General features: G+C 34.5%; 2 protein-coding genes across 2 annotated transcripts in view; both read right to left on the bottom strand.

The window, feature by feature from the left end:
• Positions 1-1,422, bottom strand: part of LOC132744884 (uncharacterized) — a 40,221-nt gene extending 38,799 nt beyond the window's left edge. Inside the window, exons 1-2 of the mRNA XM_060733676.1 lie at positions 1,322-1,422; positions 1,017-1,061 (exon numbers count right to left, since the gene is read on the bottom strand). Coding sequence (XP_060589659.1) covers positions 1,017-1,061; positions 1,322-1,353 — 77 coding nt within the window. The 5' untranslated portion in view covers positions 1,354-1,422. The remainder of the gene's footprint in view (positions 1-1,016; positions 1,062-1,321) is intronic.
• A 2,218-nt stretch (positions 1,423-3,640) lies between these two features.
• LOC132744882 (ribosome-binding protein 1-like) lies at positions 3,641-17,482 on the bottom strand. Its single transcript, XM_060733675.1, has 15 exons — positions 17,327-17,482; positions 16,763-16,858; positions 14,605-14,658; positions 9,324-9,374; positions 8,933-8,986; positions 7,946-7,996; positions 7,556-7,609; positions 7,301-7,345; positions 7,026-7,058; positions 6,743-6,793; positions 5,985-6,032; positions 5,337-5,387; positions 4,504-4,554; positions 3,954-3,989; positions 3,641-3,695 (listed from the first exon to the last, which is right to left on the bottom strand). The coding sequence occupies exons 2-15, from the start codon at positions 16,792-16,794 to the stop codon at positions 3,641-3,643; spliced, it is 666 nt and encodes a 221-aa protein (XP_060589658.1). The 5' UTR covers positions 16,795-16,858; positions 17,327-17,482.
• Positions 17,483-18,347: the final 865 nt, after the last annotated feature.

Below are 18,347 nucleotides of genomic sequence, written 5' to 3'. Positions count from 1 at the left end.
AATATTTCGCTTTTCACCACGTTATGCATGAACTATGTACATGTATCGCATAGATAGTTATGTAGGCTATTAATTAATACAATGCATGTGTAATTTAGTTCGCTCTTTCTTTGACAATAGCTCGATTCGTGTATACACAAGCTAAAATCGTCGGGAAAAGGAAACCAAATACGGTCCTATATCTAGAATCGCTATATTCTTGGTATACAGGCGTAAACATATTGAATGAAATATGTCTTGATTATGGTAACAATGGAATATCTTTTTCATCTGTCACACGATGGTGTAAGAGAGTTAAAAGTGGTGAGGATTTAATAAAAGATACACTTCATGAATGCCGTCGGAAACTACAATTTTGCCAAAAATGGATGAAAAAGTAAAGGATCTTATTACTTCTGATGCAAGGTTTACGGTTAAATGCGTTGGTATCTCTCTCCTCTAGGACCCGCTAATACAATTTCCAGACGTGATTGGGAATGAGAAATATAAGTGCCAGATGGATACTCCATCTCCTTACAAAAGAGCAAAATCTTGCTACCGGGAGAATGTGGAATTAACATAGGAATCGCGAAACAGATACGCCGATTCTTTGCAATGATATGGCTGGAACAGGGAAGCGATCAATAAACAAACCAAACTATTTTATATAAAATAAAATTAAATGAAATGAAAAAGCAAATATAATATACGGCTGCTATGACAATAGACAAATATTTCTAGGAATAGTTTTAAATTTTTAAATCATTCGTGAGAATGATAACCCGACTTCCGTTTTGAAGATGACTTTTGACGTTTGACAATATATTAAGAACAATTATGCGTTTTAAAAAATTAAAGTTTAAATAATTTTCAAGACGTCATATAATATCAAACGGTTTTAAACAAGATAAGATTCATTTACATTTAATATAACTATGAGGTAAGATATATTGTTTCCAACTGACCACCTTATAAAAATTACTATTATTTTTTAGAATATCTCCATATTCAATTTGACTTTAAATTTAAACTCTTACCCTTGGTTTGGTGGTAATTCTGTAGGTTCTCCTTTTGCAACTACACTATAAAACAACAAAAACACAATCATCAAACCTTAAAAATGTTGTCTATAGTTAATTCTTATTGTATGTTCAAATATTAAAACGTATTTCGACAGACACATCTTTATAATTATTTATGTCAATTCGTTTATTAGCTATTTGGAACATATTCTTACATGAATTTATCACATTTTGAAATTTTGAAAAACATTTATATCTGTAAAATAAAGAGTTTTGACATTTTTTTAATTACTGTTTATAATACATGTATTAAGACTTACTCTTTCTTTGCGTTTGCCAAAGAAGAACTCATTTCATTTTCAGTGGTGACCTCCCTTTAGATAACAGAAAATATGCTTTTATTCCACAAATATTAAGTTTCCACTTATATTTAGCAATATGTTAATACACTTTGTAGAACTCATATGAGAATATTAAAGAGGTGGTTGATTGCAGATTTCATACTCTGTTTCTTCATGCATATCATCTCTGTGATAAACAAACAAACTATCGCAATCCTCAATATGTCTGTCAAAAGGGAGTTGTAATGTCATATGACTGATCGTATTTGAAATACACAATAAGAGTGCCAATGTGGCCCTAGAGCGCTAACCTGACCTATTGAACTCATTCGAGCAATTACTAATACAAACATCCTGACCAAGTTTGATAACAATTGTATAACAAATGTGACAACTAGAGTGAAAACAAGGTTTTCCATGTTTGGGTAGTGTGACCTTGTTTTGGTGCCAGTTAACCCATATTCGAACTAAACCTAGGACTCATCTTAACAAACTTGGAGACTAATTTCCAAGTTAATTGTATAGCAATAGTAGCCGTTAGAGAGTTTACAAGATTTTTTTTCTAAAACCTGTGACTTAGTTTTTCATCAGAGATGACCCATGTTCAATCTCCTCCGATCAATTAATTAACAACCATCCTGAACAAATTTGATGACAGTTGTGTAAAAAATGTGACCACTACAGTGTAAACAATGTTTGTGCTAAATTTGGGCGGTGTGAAATTGTTTTTGACCCCAGGTGACCATGTTAGAACTTGATCTAGAAATAATCAAAACAAACTATCAAACTAATTTCATGGATATTTGAATACAAAAAGTAGCTACCAAAGCCTTAACAGGTATTTCTATATTAAGCTCTTGTGACCTAGTTTTTCATTTGAAATGACCCATGTTCGAACTCATTCAAGCAATTACTTAGACAAGCATTTTGACAAAGTTTGATGATGATTTAGGCAAGAATGTGACCACTACAGTGTTAACAAGGTTTATCCATATTTGGGCGGTGTGACCTAGTTTTTGATCGCAAGTGACCCCTATTCAAACTTGACCTAGAAATCATTAAAACTATCAAGCTAATTGCCAGGATATTTGGATAACAACATTAGCCACTAGAATGTTAACAAGATATTTCTATTTTTAACTCCTGTAAACCTAGTTTTTCATCAGTGTTGACCCATGGATTAAGTTTAGTGACAATTGAGTCAACAATTTGACCACTAGAGTATTAACAAGGTTTTCTATATTTGGGCAGTGAGACCTAGTATTAGACCCTAGGTGACCCAAAAATTATCAGACTAATTTTTCCTAATATTTTGATTAAAACAGTAGTCACTAGAGTGTTTACATCTTTTTCTATTTTTAGCTCATGTGACCTTGTTTTTGAACCGAGAACATGTTCGAACTAGTCCGAGCAATTACCTAGACAAGTATGGTGACAAATTTGATGATGATTAAGGCAAACTTGTGGCGACTAGAGTGTTAACAAACAGATGTGAACGGTTTACGGACGACAGACGACAGACATTAAACGATCCTTAAAGCTAGACGTGAGCTCAAAACCTCAATAAATCAATCTAAAGTTTATGTTCGCAATAAAGGCGTAAACGCGTGCGATGATGTTCTTTCTGCAGATTCTCCCTCTGCAAACCAATCCTAGTTAAGATAAAAACGAAAATAATTAAATCTCGTGATGTAACATGTACAACATTTACATAACATATATCACTGTGTATATCCAGTAACACAGGAATTTGGAAATAACGCGGGAATCGTGAAACAATTACACTGAATCTTACAAATTATATGGCTGGAACGAGTAAGCGATAAGTGAACAAACCAAACTGTTAATGTAAAATCATATTGACAGAAATGAATAAGCAAATATGTTAAACGGCTGCTATGCCAATAGACAAACATTTTCAGGAATATGTTTACATTTTTAAATCGTTCGTGAGAATGACAACCCGACTGCCGCCATGAAGAAGACTTTTGACGTGATAATATATTAAGAACTTTTATGCATTATGAAACATTGCAGTTTTAATATTCGTTATAAATTATTTTGCAAAACACTATATAATATACAAAATAAGGTTTTTGTACGTCTTTTATAATTATGAAATAAAATCTCTACTTTTTTTCAAACGAACCAACTTCCAAAAATATTTCTTTATTCATTAGTAAACCTCCATATTCCAATTGAATTGATGAAATGGTGCAATAATTTAACACATTTCTTGATGAATATTTTATCTATTCTAATTTGACATTCTTTAAACATAATAATGATATTAAAATCTTACTCCTCATTTGAGGCTGCATCAGCAGTTAATTTATTGTCTGGCGTGTCATCCCTATCAAAAACGAATAGCATGTTTGCAATTACAAATTTTATTTCTAAAATATTGTCCATTCCAATAACTTCATAATCATTGCATAACTAACCTTTTGTCAAATCTTTATATTCAAAACTTATTCCATTCCAGAATGGTAACGAGATTAAGTCTATTCTTTTATCGACATAGATTTTGGGATACACAATCGAGATAAATAGTGGTCAGATATTGTTGAAGGTTTGTATTTATGCTGCTACATTAGATTAAAACTCATACCCTCGGTTCGGTTTAAATATTGCATCTGTGTCTCCGCTTTAAAACAACAAGAACACAATAATCAAATCAAAAATATGTTGTCTATAGTAAATTCTTATTGTATGCTCGAATTATAAAACGTATTTCGACAGACACATCACCATAATTATTCATGTCAATTAGCGTTTTGGAACATATTTTTCATATAAAATACGCGTATATTGTTATTTTTAAAACATAAATATTTTTAATATTAAGATTTACTCTTTTGCTGGTGTCGCTGAAGATTCCTTTTCAGTTTCATGGGTGTCCTTCCTATAGATAATAGAATTTTGTTTTAATTCCTCAAATATTGATTTTCTTCTTATATTTTGCAATGTGGTCATAACCTATGTAAAACTAAAGGTTTATATTACAAAATCTTGTCATATGAGAATATTTAGGAGATGGTTATTTGCAAATTTCATTTTCTTTTCCTTCATGCTTATCACCTGTGCGATAAACAATCAATATAATGTGATGTAATTAAAGTTTATGCTTTTAAAACAATCCGTCGTACAAAAACGTTTACGTTTGCTTTAGAGTTCTTTCTGCAGATGTTTTCTCTGCAGCGGTTTCCGCACTAAAATACAAACAAAAATAATCAAATCTCGAGATGTTACAAGTGCAAGTTGACATATATCATCGTTTATATCCAGTAACGCGGGAATGTCGAAATAACGCGGGAATCGTGCAACAATTACGCCGATTTTGAGCAATGATATGGTTGGAACAAGAAAGCGATTATATAAAATAAAATTAAAAGAAATGAACAAGCAAATGTGTTATACGGCTGCTATGACAATAGACCACATTTCCAGAAATGTGGCTACATTTTTAAATCATTCATGGGAATCACAACCCGACTTCCATTTTGAGGACGATTTTTGACTTTTGACGATATATTAAGAACAGTAATGCATTTTAAAACATTATATTTTTGATATTCGGTATACCTTATTTCGCAAATTAACTTGCATGATATAATATTAACAAACAAAATAAGATTCAATCAAGTACATTTTATTAGGTGAAATAAACTAGTTTAAATATATCATTTCTTTATTAATATGAAAACCACGATATTTCAAATGAATTGATGAAAATGTGAAATAATAAATTCATAGCTAACGGTTTATTTCAATGATTTATCTCAAAACCTCATTTCATTCGAGAATAATAATGAAATTTTCCTTTATCCACATTGTCTTTGTGACACACAATCGAACTAAAATTGTGGTCAAACATTATTCAAATTTTGTATTTACGGTACTGATTTTGTTTGTTATACAAAAATAATAAATCAATCTTAGTTAAAAAAAGTATATTACTATGTACCAATTTGGCGTATAATAAATCTCTTACCTTTGGTTTGGTGTTATTTTGGTAGCTTCTCCATTTGCAACTGTATCCCCCCTATAATACAAAAGCACAACTAGCATCGAATCTCACAGATATTGGCTTTAGTTATTTCTTATTGTATGTTCTAAATATAAAATGTATAATTATTCATATCAATTAACTATCTGGAATTTATTTCTCTAAATAGATATATTATTTTTTGATATGTTTAAAACATTAAGAAGAACAATATTAAGGCTTACTCTTGTTTTGCTGGTGTCACAGAAGAATCCAGTATTTCCCTAAAGATAATACAAATCAAAGATATTTTCATTCAACATATATCAATTTCGGCACAAATTAGCAAATGTGCTTATAAACTATGTAAAACAAAAAGATTTATGTTGCGAAAAATAATTTCAGAGTATTCAAGTGAAACTTATTCATGATTCCGTACTTTTTCATGCATATCACCTCTGTGAGTAACAATTAACAATCGACAATAACGTGATGCACAAGATTACTATGAAAAGAGAGTTGAAATGCCGTATGACCGATTGTATTTAGAAAATGAAAAAAAAACAAAAAAACAAATAAAAGCTAAATGCACCAATATTAATGAAAATAAAAGTTATTTCTTCAAACAATTAGTCGTTAAATAAAACCTCTTACCCTTGTTTTTGTGTTTCTGAAGTCTCTTTCTCTGCACCTTGATCTGTGCTAAAATACAATCAAAAGAATAATCAAATTTCGAGATGTTGAATGTGCAAACAATTTAATTTGCTTATATCAACGTGTATATCTAGTACCACAGGAATGTAGGAATAACGCAAATATCCTGCAAAAAACGCCGATTTTGTGCCAAGCTATGACTGAAAAGAGTAAGCGTAAATAATCAATATATTCAAATTATTTTATATTAATTCAAACTTTAAAAAACAAATAAGAAAATATACGGCTGTTATGACAATAGCTGAATCATCATTACAAATATTTCCAGGAATATGATTACTTCTTAAGATCATTCGTAAGAGTGCAAATCTGACTATCATCTTGAAGACAACTTTTTATTTTCGTCGATAACATTTCGAACAGTAATGCATTTAACCAAAATATGATTCTAGTACCTTTTATGACGTAATCAACACCGTTGCTTAAGTGCATATCGTACGAAATCATCGGCAATTTATTGTAAAACTTTGTTAAACACATATTGTCTACAGATTGGAATGAAATATTACACTAGAAGTTTGGCATATGTTTTAGGTATACTGAAAATTAAACAAAAAATGTTTTAAGGGTACAATGCAACATTATTAGCAAATTAAAATTATTCTAATTGTATTCATAGAAATGTGCAACAATCTAACATATTCCTTGATAGATATTTTATCTATTCTTATTTGACATTCTTTAAATCAAAGACTTACTCTTTGTTTGAGGCTGCACCAGCAGTTACTGTTTTGTCTGGCGTTCCATCCCTATAAATAACGAAAAGCATTTTTGCAATCACTATTGCTTTCTTAAATATTGTCCATTCCAATAACTTCATAATCATTGCATAACTAACGGTTTAGTTCAAAGCTTAATATTAAAAACTCATTTCATTTATAATTGTAATGAGATTATAACTTGTCTTTTATCCACACAATATAAAAAGTGGTCAGACATTATTGAAGTTTTTTCTTTACGCTACTTTACGCAAAGACTTACTCTTCTTTCGAGGCTTCGTTAGGCGTGCCATCTCTTTAAAAAACGTAAAGCAATTTTTGCAATTACTTATTTCATTTCTAGAATATTGTCAATACAAAACAATCGATTAATAACAAACGTTTTCTTCAACGTTTTTTTATTCAAAAATTCTTTATTCCAGAATGGTAATGAGATTCAATATTCTCTTTTATCCACATCGTCATTGTAATACACAATCGAGGCAAATATTATTGAAGTTTTGTATATACGCTACTGCCGAAAATAAAAACTTTTACCCTTGGTTTGGTGGTAATTCTGTAGGTTCTCCTTTTGCAACTACACTATAAAACAACAAATACGCAATCATCAAATCTCAAAAATGTTGTCTATAGTCAATTCATATTGTATGTTCAAATATTAAAACGTATTTCGACAGACACATCTTCATAATTATTCATGTCTATTAGCTATTTTGAACATGTTTTTTTTTATATAAATATATTATATTTTGATATTTTTAAAACATTAATATTTATAATATTTAGACTTACTCTTCTTTTGCTGTTGTCACAGAAGATTCCATATTATTATCAGCGATGTCCTTCCTTTAGATAACAGAAGATTTTTTTTATCCCACAAATAATAATTTTCTAATTATATTTAGCAATGTGTCCATAAACTATGTAAAGTTTAAGGTTTATATTACAAAATCACGTCATATGAGAATATTTAAGAGATGGTTATTTGCAGTTCCCATCTTCTCTTTCATGCATATTACCTCTGTGATCTACAAAAAAGGCCATGCTCATTATTACTCTAAATTGAGAGTTAAAATGTCGTATGACTGATCTGATTTAAAATAAAAAAGCCTGAATGAACCAATCTAAATGTAAAGAAAATTGTGTCTTTGAAACAATCTGTCGTAAAAAAGAATCGCTTACGCTTGGTTTAGAGTTCTTTCTGCAGATGTTTCTTCTGCATCGGTATCCGCACTAGAATACAAACGAAAAATGTTAAAATAACGCAGGAATCGTGCAACAGTCATGCCGATTCTGAACAAACATATGGTTGGAACGAGTAAGCAGTTAGTAATCAAACCAAACTATTGTATATGAAACCAAATTAAAAGAAATGAATAAGCAAATATGTTATACGAGTGTTATGGCAATATATAAGTATTTCCAAGAATATGTTTACATTTTAAAATCATTAGAGAGAATGACAACCCGACTGCCATCTTGAAGACGACTTTGATATTTGACGATATATTAAGAACAATAATGCATTTCAAAACATTATAGCTTTGGTATTCTGTATAACTTATTTTGTAAAACTACAAGTGTCATATAATATTAAATGGTAGCACACACAATGAGATGCAAGTCTTTTGTGAGGTGAAATAAACTTTTCTCCAACATAGCATCTTCTAAATTTATTTCATTTTTTATTAGAAAACCTCCATATTTCAATTGAATTGATGAAAATGTGCAATAATCAATTCATAACTAACGGTTTATTTCAATGATTTATATCTAAATCTCATTCATTCTAGAATTATTATGAGATTCTCTTTTATCCACATAGTCTTTGTGATATACAATCGAAATAAAATAGTGGTCAAACATTATTCAAATTTTGAATTAACGGTACTGATTTTGTTTGTCATAGAAAAAATAAATCTATCTTAGTTTAAATAAGGTTAACTACTATTAAGCAAAATAAGATAAAACAATTATCCTTGGTTTTGTGTTATTTCTGTAGGTCTCCTTTTAAGCTGTCTAGAGTGAATTTCTATTGTATGCTCTAATTATAAAAGGTATTTCGATAGACAAATTTTCATTATTATTCATGCAAATTATCAATCTGGAACATATTTTGTTTTATTTTGATATATTTAAAACAATATAAATAATAATATTTAGGCTTACTTTTTGTTTGCTGGTGTCACAGGAGAATCAATTTTATTGTCAGGGGTGTCCTCCCTATAGATATTAGATTTTTTTTTTATTTCACAAATATTTATTTTCTAAAAACATTTAGCAAATATGTTCAATAAATATGTCAAACTAAAGGTTTATATCACAACACCTTGTCATACGAAAATATTAAAGAGATATTTATTTGCAGATTCTATGTTCTTTTTCTTCATGAGTATCACCTCTGTGATAAACATTCGAAATAACGTTATGCTCAATAAAACTGTTAAAAGATAGTAAACATCTCGAATTACTGATTTAATTTAAAATAAAAAACTCTTAATGAATCAATCTTAAAGTAAAAGTTACGTTGAGACAAGCTGTCTTAAAATAAAACGCTCACGCTTTTTTTGGAGTTCTTTCTGCAGACTTTTCTTCTGCACCTGTATCTGCGCTAAAATACAAAAGAAAACAAAAATCAAATCTCGAGATGTTACATTTGCAACAATTACATTGACTTTATAACCGTGTATATCCCGTAACGGGGGAAATAACGCAGGAATCGTGCGGAAGTTACGCCGATTCTGAACAATGATATGGCTGGAACAAGTAAGCTATTTTTGAACTTTATAAAAATCAAATTTAAAGAAATGAATAAAGAAATTTGTAAACGGCTGCTATTAAATGAGTATGGACTATATACTGTTTCTTGATATCTTTTATTAATCAAGTATGACATATAGAATGATGGAGATCTGAAACATATACATACGAAAGGGTAAGTGATGGAATGAAACAATAATCATTTATGTATATTCAGCTTATGCATTAATACAGATAAGACGTTAATAAGATGGAGACAATGCTACTTACAACGTAAATAAGATGAAACACTACGCATATGATTATTGACCAATTTTGTATTACAAATGGTGTAAGTAAGAAAAGGGGAGCTAACTATATGATGTCCAAATAATACACCAGAGTAAAAGGGAAGTAACTAATAGCGTATATTCTTCTATCCCCTCCTGAGTCATTGGTGAATCCCTGTGAACAATGGCTGTTAAAATATAAGTTCTTCTGAATGCAGCTAATCTGCCATTGATTATAAATGTTCTTTACACTAGTAACCAGTGATCAATATATAGAACAAATTTAATTGCTACTTGCAACTTACTGATTTTTCAACAAATTGTAGACTGTATTTAGGTAAAAATCAAGCACTTCAATAATCACTCACTTATTTTGATTTATGTCAAGGTAAACACAGAAATTTTAATGAACACTTATGGTGGGTCGGCCTTCTCAGGGTTAGACTGCCCTCCAGCCGGGGGATTATTTTGCCCCGTTATCAACTGCACATAATCCTGTAACCATCCTGGTTTCACACTCGGTCTCTTGGAACGTCGTAGAGTCATAGGTGTGGTTGGTGCGGTTGGCTAAACTGGTTGTTCTTGAAAGGTTGATGTAGGCTGAGGTGTAGGTAATGTGGGTATGGCATCTGAAGTAGAAGGGACCTGTTTGCAATCTGGGCTATTACACATAGTGTCTGGGGAATCGACAGGCGTGTAACTTGTAAGTTCACTACGGTGAACTGGTGAGGTATCAATTCTAGTGGTACTCATGTCTGAATTTTTGGAAGTGGTTCCGGGTATCAGCCGTGTCTGCAGGAGAGTTGTCTGAGGTAAAGGTGTTTTTGACAAACTCTGTAAATCAGTCGCAATAGTTCGGCGTGCTGGGGGTTTGTACACAGGTGTTTAACGACGGAGGAACTTCCTGTTGCGTAGCGTCATTCGCCCAGTATCATCAGTTCGTACGGCATATTGGTCAAATTGATGGACTTCAATGATCTGACCTGTTTAATCCAGTTTAGAGGGTGACCACCAGTCTGGTTTTGAATTCTTACGTAGTCATCAACTTTTTGTGGTGGTAGTCGTTTGGTATGTTCACTGAGGCGTTCCCCCTGATTTATATGTCTATTTCTGAGGGCAGCCTCGCGTAAAAGTAAAGTGTCTTGCCATGTATCATGAGGTAAGTAACGACCCGGAAGAATGGGAATGAAGTCTTTCACAGCACGATCGAATACACACATAGCAGGAGAAAGTTTTGTATCCCGATCAGGGGTGTTTCGATACTGCAAAATGGCGCGCTGGAAAGCATCAGTGTTAAATTCGCCATTTTGGCCGGTGTTGTCAGTTATCATGCGCTTAACCGTTTTGACACCAACCTCTGCTCTACAGTTACTGTGTGGGAATGCCACCGAAGACAGTCTGTGGTGTACACCCAAGTGTTCAAGAAGTCTCGAGTTGCAGTCGAAGTGAACTCTGAGCCCCCATCTGAGACCAGTTCATCTGGAATTCCAAAAGTAACGAATGTTTTTCGCAAACTGTCAATTAGACCAGCTGAACCATTGGCAGATCTTTCTACGATGGGCCAGTTTGAATACCTGTCCACTATCACAAGGTAATTCACACCCTTGTAATGAAAAAAAGTCGGCGAATAAACATTAAAACGGGTATTGGGCATAAACTAGTGGTGTTGGAGGAGGAATGGGCTGGGAAGGTGCCATACGATTACAATGTAAGCAATTATTCCTTATACTTGTGATGTCAGCAGTTATTCCTGGCCAGAAGACAGACTGCTCAGCTCTTGATGTCATTGATGTTACACCTTGATGAACCGAATGAAGGGAGGTAAGTATATCCTGTCTCAGGGAAGGGGGAATCACCAGTCGGTCTTTGAAGATGGCGACGCTATCAACTGTGGACAAATGGTCTCTAAAAGGGAAGAAATCTTGTAGGGAAGGCGGGAAGGCTTAACGAGTGGCTAGGACACCCGTTTCTATAAGTTCAACAAGTTGGTGCATAGATTCATCACTCGATATAGCTGTGCGAACTTTGTCCCATGTTACACATTTCAAGTTGAATTGAATTAACAGCTGATAAATATATGTAAGACTCATTGTTTAGGGATACTGATGAGATGTCATCAATGAGTACCATTAGTTCTGCATCTCCGGTCGGGTAGCGCGAAACGGCATCTGGTGCTCGGTTCTTGGCACCTGGCACATATAGCATCTTAAACTTGTATCGAAGCGTCTTTTCCTTCAAGTTGCGAAGACGTGCGTTTGGGATATTTTCTAAAGACCTATCTCCAAATAGTTTCAACAATGGTTTATGATCCACTGCTATCGCTAGGTTATCACATCCAATTACAAAGTATCGAGCTTTCTCAAGGGCATCAGCTACAGCTAAAGCTTCACCCTCGACTGGTGCATATCGCGATTATGTAGCACTAGTGAATCTGCTTCCAACTAAAGTGATTTTCCACCCATCATTACAACAGAACGGTCTGGTTTGGGCACATTCACAGTGTTTTTGGAATAACTAGAATCCTATTCCATTTTTAGACCAATCCGTTGCTAGGCAAGTCGGCTTAGTGGGATCAAATATTTGCACACCGTTTTCAATCTCGTTGATAATCACAGATTTTGACTCCTGGAAGAGGTCATCTAAGGTTGAGTCCCACTTAAAAGGTGTACTTGGTTTAAGTAACTGACGGAATGGAAACATGCGGTCTGTCATACTGAACGCGTAAGAAACTTGGTTGATAAGACCGAACCATGATCGTACATCAGTAATGTTCTTGGGTGTTGGGAATTCAAGAATTGCATGGATATATCTTGCACATGGGCGAACACTTTCTGGTGTTATTTCAAAACCAGCAAATTCCAGAGTGTCCTGGGCAAATACAACTTATGAGGATTAAGTGTTATGCTTTGTCCACATATGTCGAGCCATTTATATGCTTGAAAAAAGCTTTTTTCAATATTGTAAGCCTATAATAGAGTGTCATCTATACATTTTGTCTTCTTTGGGATGTCACTGACAATCTCATCGAAGCGCCGAGTGTATCCATCGCCTGAAGCGACATATCCATGCGGGGCAGTAAGGTATCGGTATCGACCCAATGGAGTAATAAATGTGATAAGGTGCCTGTCTGCTTGACGCAGAAGTACACTGTGATACCCATTCCAGGCATCAAATACTGTCTTCTTTGTACCCTGTGGAACTGATCGTGCTTGGTGGAATGGAGCCTGAATATGGTGTGTTTCTCGGACGGCATGCGCGTTTAAGGCCTGAAAGTCTACCGTACGTCTAGGTGTTTCATTTTTCTTGGCACATACTACCATGCGGTGGCACCAAGTGACTGGTTCTCCTATTGGGACGGGTTCAATCACACCTAGTCTCACATCCTAATCAAGCCCAGCTTTAACCTCCTCCTGCCAATGGAGTGGAACTGGAACAGGGGTATGATAAGCCACAGGCTTAGCTTCAGCGTCTACCATAAGTTGCATAGGTGGTCCTGTCATAAGTGGTAAGGTCTGGTGCTCACAAGTATTAAATGTACTTGACTTGTACCTATTCAAGAGGTACTGTTGTAAGTCCATTACATGTTCTTCTGTTGCAGGAAACGGTAACTTTGTTGGTAAAGGAGGTGGGGGTTGTCGTTTCGGACAGTCACACAAATGAGCATCAAAACTGGTATGAAGCGATTCTGGTGGTATGCGACTGGTTGTTTCACAGTCTATTGATAAAAGCTTGTCATCGACAGCGTTGTTTAGGGCATCCGTTGATGAGCATGTTATCGTTTCACCAAGTTTTGGGAATGACTCTGATATAATAACCATATAGTAACTGCTGGGAAATATCTTGTCTGAGTTGTTGGTGATGTAGAATCAAGACATGACTTTGGAGGAAGCTTTTAATGTTGTTGAAGCAAAAGAATCTGGAAAACGCTCGGATTCTAAGTTGATTGACTCTCAAGGTGCTGAAGCTGCAAGGTCGTATCGCCGTGAAAAAAATCTTGCACAACGAGCAAAGAGTCAAGAACATCCAAAGAAATTCAATCCACGTGAATTGTGCTCTTATTGTGGCAAAAATGGACACGGTGTGCGAGCCCCAGCCTTTATTCGTAAAAACGAGTGTACTGCTTATTGACAGACATGTTCGAAATGTAAACGCCCGAACCATTTTTCGTCGATGTGTAGATCCTCAGCGAAGAAACAATTTACCGAACATGAAGGTGCTGTCTTTGATTCATTGTGCTCAGTCACTGAATACAATTCATTTTACGACCGGAAAGGTCTGGTTCTAGACCACCACGTATACGATGACATCTCGGACAAATGGACAAAATGTGCATCTAAACCCCAACCTTTCCTAAAACTCATTGCAGAAAGTGTACTTGATGACTACAAAACGTTTGGATCAAGCTTCCCATCTAAACCTAAGACCACGATAGTATCCGCCATGGCAGATACTGGCTGCCAAAGTTGCCTTGCAGTAATAAAAGTTGTCAATCGCTTGGGTATGACTGAAAAGAATCTCATACCAGTAACAATGAAAATACATGCTGCAAACAATAGAGGTATAAGGATACTTGGTGCAGCAATCATCCGCTTCTCTGCTGAGTCGTCTAATGGAACTGTACTCCAGACTCGCCAAATCGTCTACATTTTTAATTCATTCGTGAGGATGACAACCCGACTCAAAAAAATTGGCTTTACTTGTTAATTTCTTTCTTTCTTTTCTTTGCTATAGATTGAAATAATTTTGGATAGCATTTAAAGTATTAAAAAATGAACACATTGAACACAATTTTTCGTAAAATAAAGGATTTACCCTTGATTTTGTGTCATTTCTGTAGCAGATTTTCCCTGTACATCTGTATTTTGGCTATAATACAAACAAATAAAAGCAACATTATGCTTATGTTTTCGCTGCCAATCTTAGCTGAATTAGTAATATACTAAACACAATCCCCTGTATTTAAAAACAGATATACACAAATATGAAAATTAGGATTAAAGAAGATTTATATGTATTGACAGGGTATGTTATTGCGTTTTGTTGTGAAAACATCATTGCTATGGGTTTATCCAGTTTATGAAGTTGTGAAATGGTATTTAAATTGCATAATCCGCCCAACAAAATCACAAATAAATTTCGGATATGACCACTTTGAGCATCAAGGACTGCCTGTTATCGTTGACATATAGAACAAATCAGCGTATTGATTTCGGTTTGTGTAATGTTGTTTCATTTCTGAAAGGTTTGTCTTAGCTGAATGACGTTTGACGGCAGAAAAGGCCGACGTCTTACACGCTGGTCCAAATTATCCCAAAGGTGTTCAATGGGATCTAGATCAGGGCTTTTGGCAGGCCAGGTATTAATAAATACAATGTTATTCGCCTTTGAAAATTCACAGCGTCCCTAGCTGTATGGCTTGTTGCATTATTATGTTTAGAAGAGTGATATTAGCATCATTTGAAACAGTGGGAATATATGCCTCGCAAGAATTTCAACTCGGTAGCGTTGCACATTCAAATTCCCGAGACGGACGAGATAAGTGCGAGAGCCAAGTGCATTGCCGGCCCAGACAGAACATCCACCCTTAAAATGATCTCAGCAATCGGCATGACGTTCATTTCTTCTACGGTAAACCCGCATCAGCTAGATAAATGTAAAATTTTGACACGTCAGGGCAAAGAACGCTATTCTATTACAATCTAAGCCAGCGTTGGTGTGTAACACGATTTAAGCAGCGATTTATTATCGACTTTTCGCTTGGAGGGATCGCGGGACGAAAACACGCAAATAAGTGGTGGCGCGCGGCGAAGTTTTATTTATTAACCGCGCTAATTCGCGTATTGTCGTCCCGCGACCCCGCCGTTTATTTTTTTTTATAAATCTTCGCCCGCGCCCTCGCTAATTAGCGTGTTTTCGCTCTGCGATCCCGCCATTTTAACTTAATTCTCGACTTTTCGCTTGGCGGGGTCGCGGGACGAAAACATGATAATAAGCGGGGGCGCGCGGCGAAGTTTTATTTATTCAACTTCGCCCCGCGACCGCGCTAATTAGCGTATTTTTGTCCCGCTACCCCGCCGTTTATTTTTTTGAATTTCGTTTCGCGCTCCCGCGGAACGAAATTTCATTTATAAATCTTCGCCCCGCGCCCTCGCTAATACGCGGGTTTTCGCTCCGCATCCCCGCCATTTTAACTTGTTAATTCTCGACATTTCGCTTTTCGGAGTCGCGGAACGAAAACACGCTAAATAGCGGGGCGCGCAGCGAATTTCTATTTGTTTTATTTTTTTTCCTTTATGAAAATCGAAGTTTTATTTATTAAACTTTGCCCTGCGACCACGCTAAATAGCGTGTTTTCGTCCCGCAACCCCGTCGTTTTATTTCTTAAATCTCGCTCCGCGTGGCCACGCGGGACGAAGTTTTATTTATTAAACTTCGCCCCGCTCCCCCGCTAATTAGCGTGTTTTGGCCCCGCGCCCCCGCCATTTTATGTTGTTAATTTTTGGATTTTCGCTTGGCGGGGTCGCGGGGCGAAAACACGAATGGCACAAATCAGCCACCATATAACTCAATACAGGATGTTAAAAAGCTAACCAGGAAGAAATAATATAATATGCTCGATAGTTATTTCCAATAATTCACCGCACATTTTTGGAAATCAGATAACATTGTTTTTTCTCTTCATGAAAATCGATTTCCTGAAAAAGGAATTAATTTGACCCTTGCTTGTGCGTAATGACATGTTTGTCACGAAAGAAAAATAAGTATTTAATCGGGTATGTTATTTCAAATAAATGATGACGAATAAAAAGGAAGAAAGCAAATGATATGATGTCTGATATAATGGTGAACATTCAAACATGAAATATGTAATACTTATATATATAGTATAGATATGTTTTACAAGGTAGTTTCTAGTCACGTGAAAATAGAAATCTGATTTGATAACAAGACAAGAAAGTGTCAGTCTTACATATTCGTCCCATTTTCCTGTTCCGATTCCATTTGTCACGTTTTCTTTGAAACTGATTAAATCAGTTATTTGTTTCAGCAAACGTCTGTAGATGCCCTGAATTAACATTAAAATAATAAGTGTTGGTATTCATGCCTATTAAGCATGTATGATAAACATCCGTAAATGGTCCTCAGTACTTAGGCGCTCGCTCGTCCCCGTGGTCTTCCTCAACCAGTAAAGCGGAAAAAGAAGCCATATGAACGCTACTATGTTGAGCACTCAACCTCAACAAAAACAACTAAACCCCTACGTGCTACTTGTCCTTATTGTAATGATTTATGATAGTCAAGAAGGAAAACATGTATAATATATACTGAAAAAATCGTTTGAATCAAATGAACCATTTGCTTTTATGTAAAATATAATGTGATAAAATGAACGGTAAAATAATTGTAACTTCTGAGCATTTACGAATGTCTTACGCCCCCTTTAACTTCCCCTGATTTAAACTAAATTGTATCGTGCAGTCTTCTTTACTTCATGACAAATATTTCAATATTTAAATTGTAAACATTAACTTACCTTCTAATATCAAAAATAAAGTCTTTAGAATCGTGAAACTCTTGTTAAACTGTGTTCAATCGCACACCACCACTATGTGACGATCTCAGATAATTAACCTTCCTCTTTCGTTTTCGATGAATTCAGTTAAGACATAAATCTCCTAATGTAAACATACAATAATCATAAACCTGACGTTTATCTTTGTTTACTACTGCATGAATCGTTAGCGTGTTTAAACCGGTCACACGATATCTATTTTACGCTTGTTTAAAATTATGCGACGAGATATATAAACATATTTCTGTGTAATATTTGTAAATAGTACTTTAGAAATAAAGAAAAGAGAAACTCAATCTATTACGAATTATATTCATTAGGCAAACGTTGTTAATATATTTACGCTAAAATAGTGTAAATTTGGTAGTATATTTTCATGATTAACAAAGAATAATATAGAGGATATTTGTTAAGTTCAGTGTAAGATCGAAATATATTTCACCGAGTGAGCACCAAAAGGTATATTTCACGAGTGGCGCAGCCACGAGTGAAATATGAACTTTTGGTGTTCACAAGGTGAAATATATTTGATCTTACACTAAACTAAACAAATTTTCTTTTTATTATATGCAAATAAACGTTTTAAAAAGACCTAAGTTCTTAAGTCCTATATAGTATGGCCACGTTTAACCGTATTTGTCAGAGACCAAACATGTAAAATAGTGACAAAAATTCGACCGTTTATGTTTTACATACATGTGTGATATATTCGGCAGCAAATTGCACGAACATGGACGAATATAACACATAACTCTCAATGACGGCACTTGGAATTACTCTGGCACATGGCAGAATAGACAAAAACAAAGGAAAACGTAACTTTTCCCATTACTTGCATTCTGTTAACATTTTTGTTTACATTTAAACAGGATAGTATCTCTGTAAGGAACCTCTCCGGCTAGATAAACTCTTGATATTGAGTAAAATAAATAAAAACACATGAAGATAATGTGACAGACACGTAGCATATCTAAATCCACTC

This window comes from Ruditapes philippinarum, unplaced genomic scaffold, assembly GCF_026571515.1.
Source record: "Ruditapes philippinarum isolate M1 unplaced genomic scaffold, ASM2657151v2 ctg939_1_1_1_1, whole genome shotgun sequence".
Classification (NCBI taxonomy): domain Eukaryota; kingdom Metazoa; phylum Mollusca; class Bivalvia; order Venerida; family Veneridae; genus Ruditapes; species Ruditapes philippinarum.
Note: the sequence above shows the minus strand (reverse complement) of the source record. Positions and strands in the feature narration are given on the sequence as shown.

Coding starts and splice junctions, on each gene's coding strand:
- LOC132744882 (XM_060733675.1), bottom strand. CDS start 16,794: ATGGAATCGGAACAGGAAAATGGGACGAATAT. Junction 14,659..16,762: donor CAGGAAAATGGGACGAATAT/GTAAGACTGACA, acceptor TTTGTATTATAG/CCAAAATACAGATGTACAGG. Junction 6,794..7,025: donor AACGAAGCCTCGAAAGAAGA/GTAAGTCTTTGC, acceptor CGTTATTTATAG/GGATGGAACGCCAGACAAAA.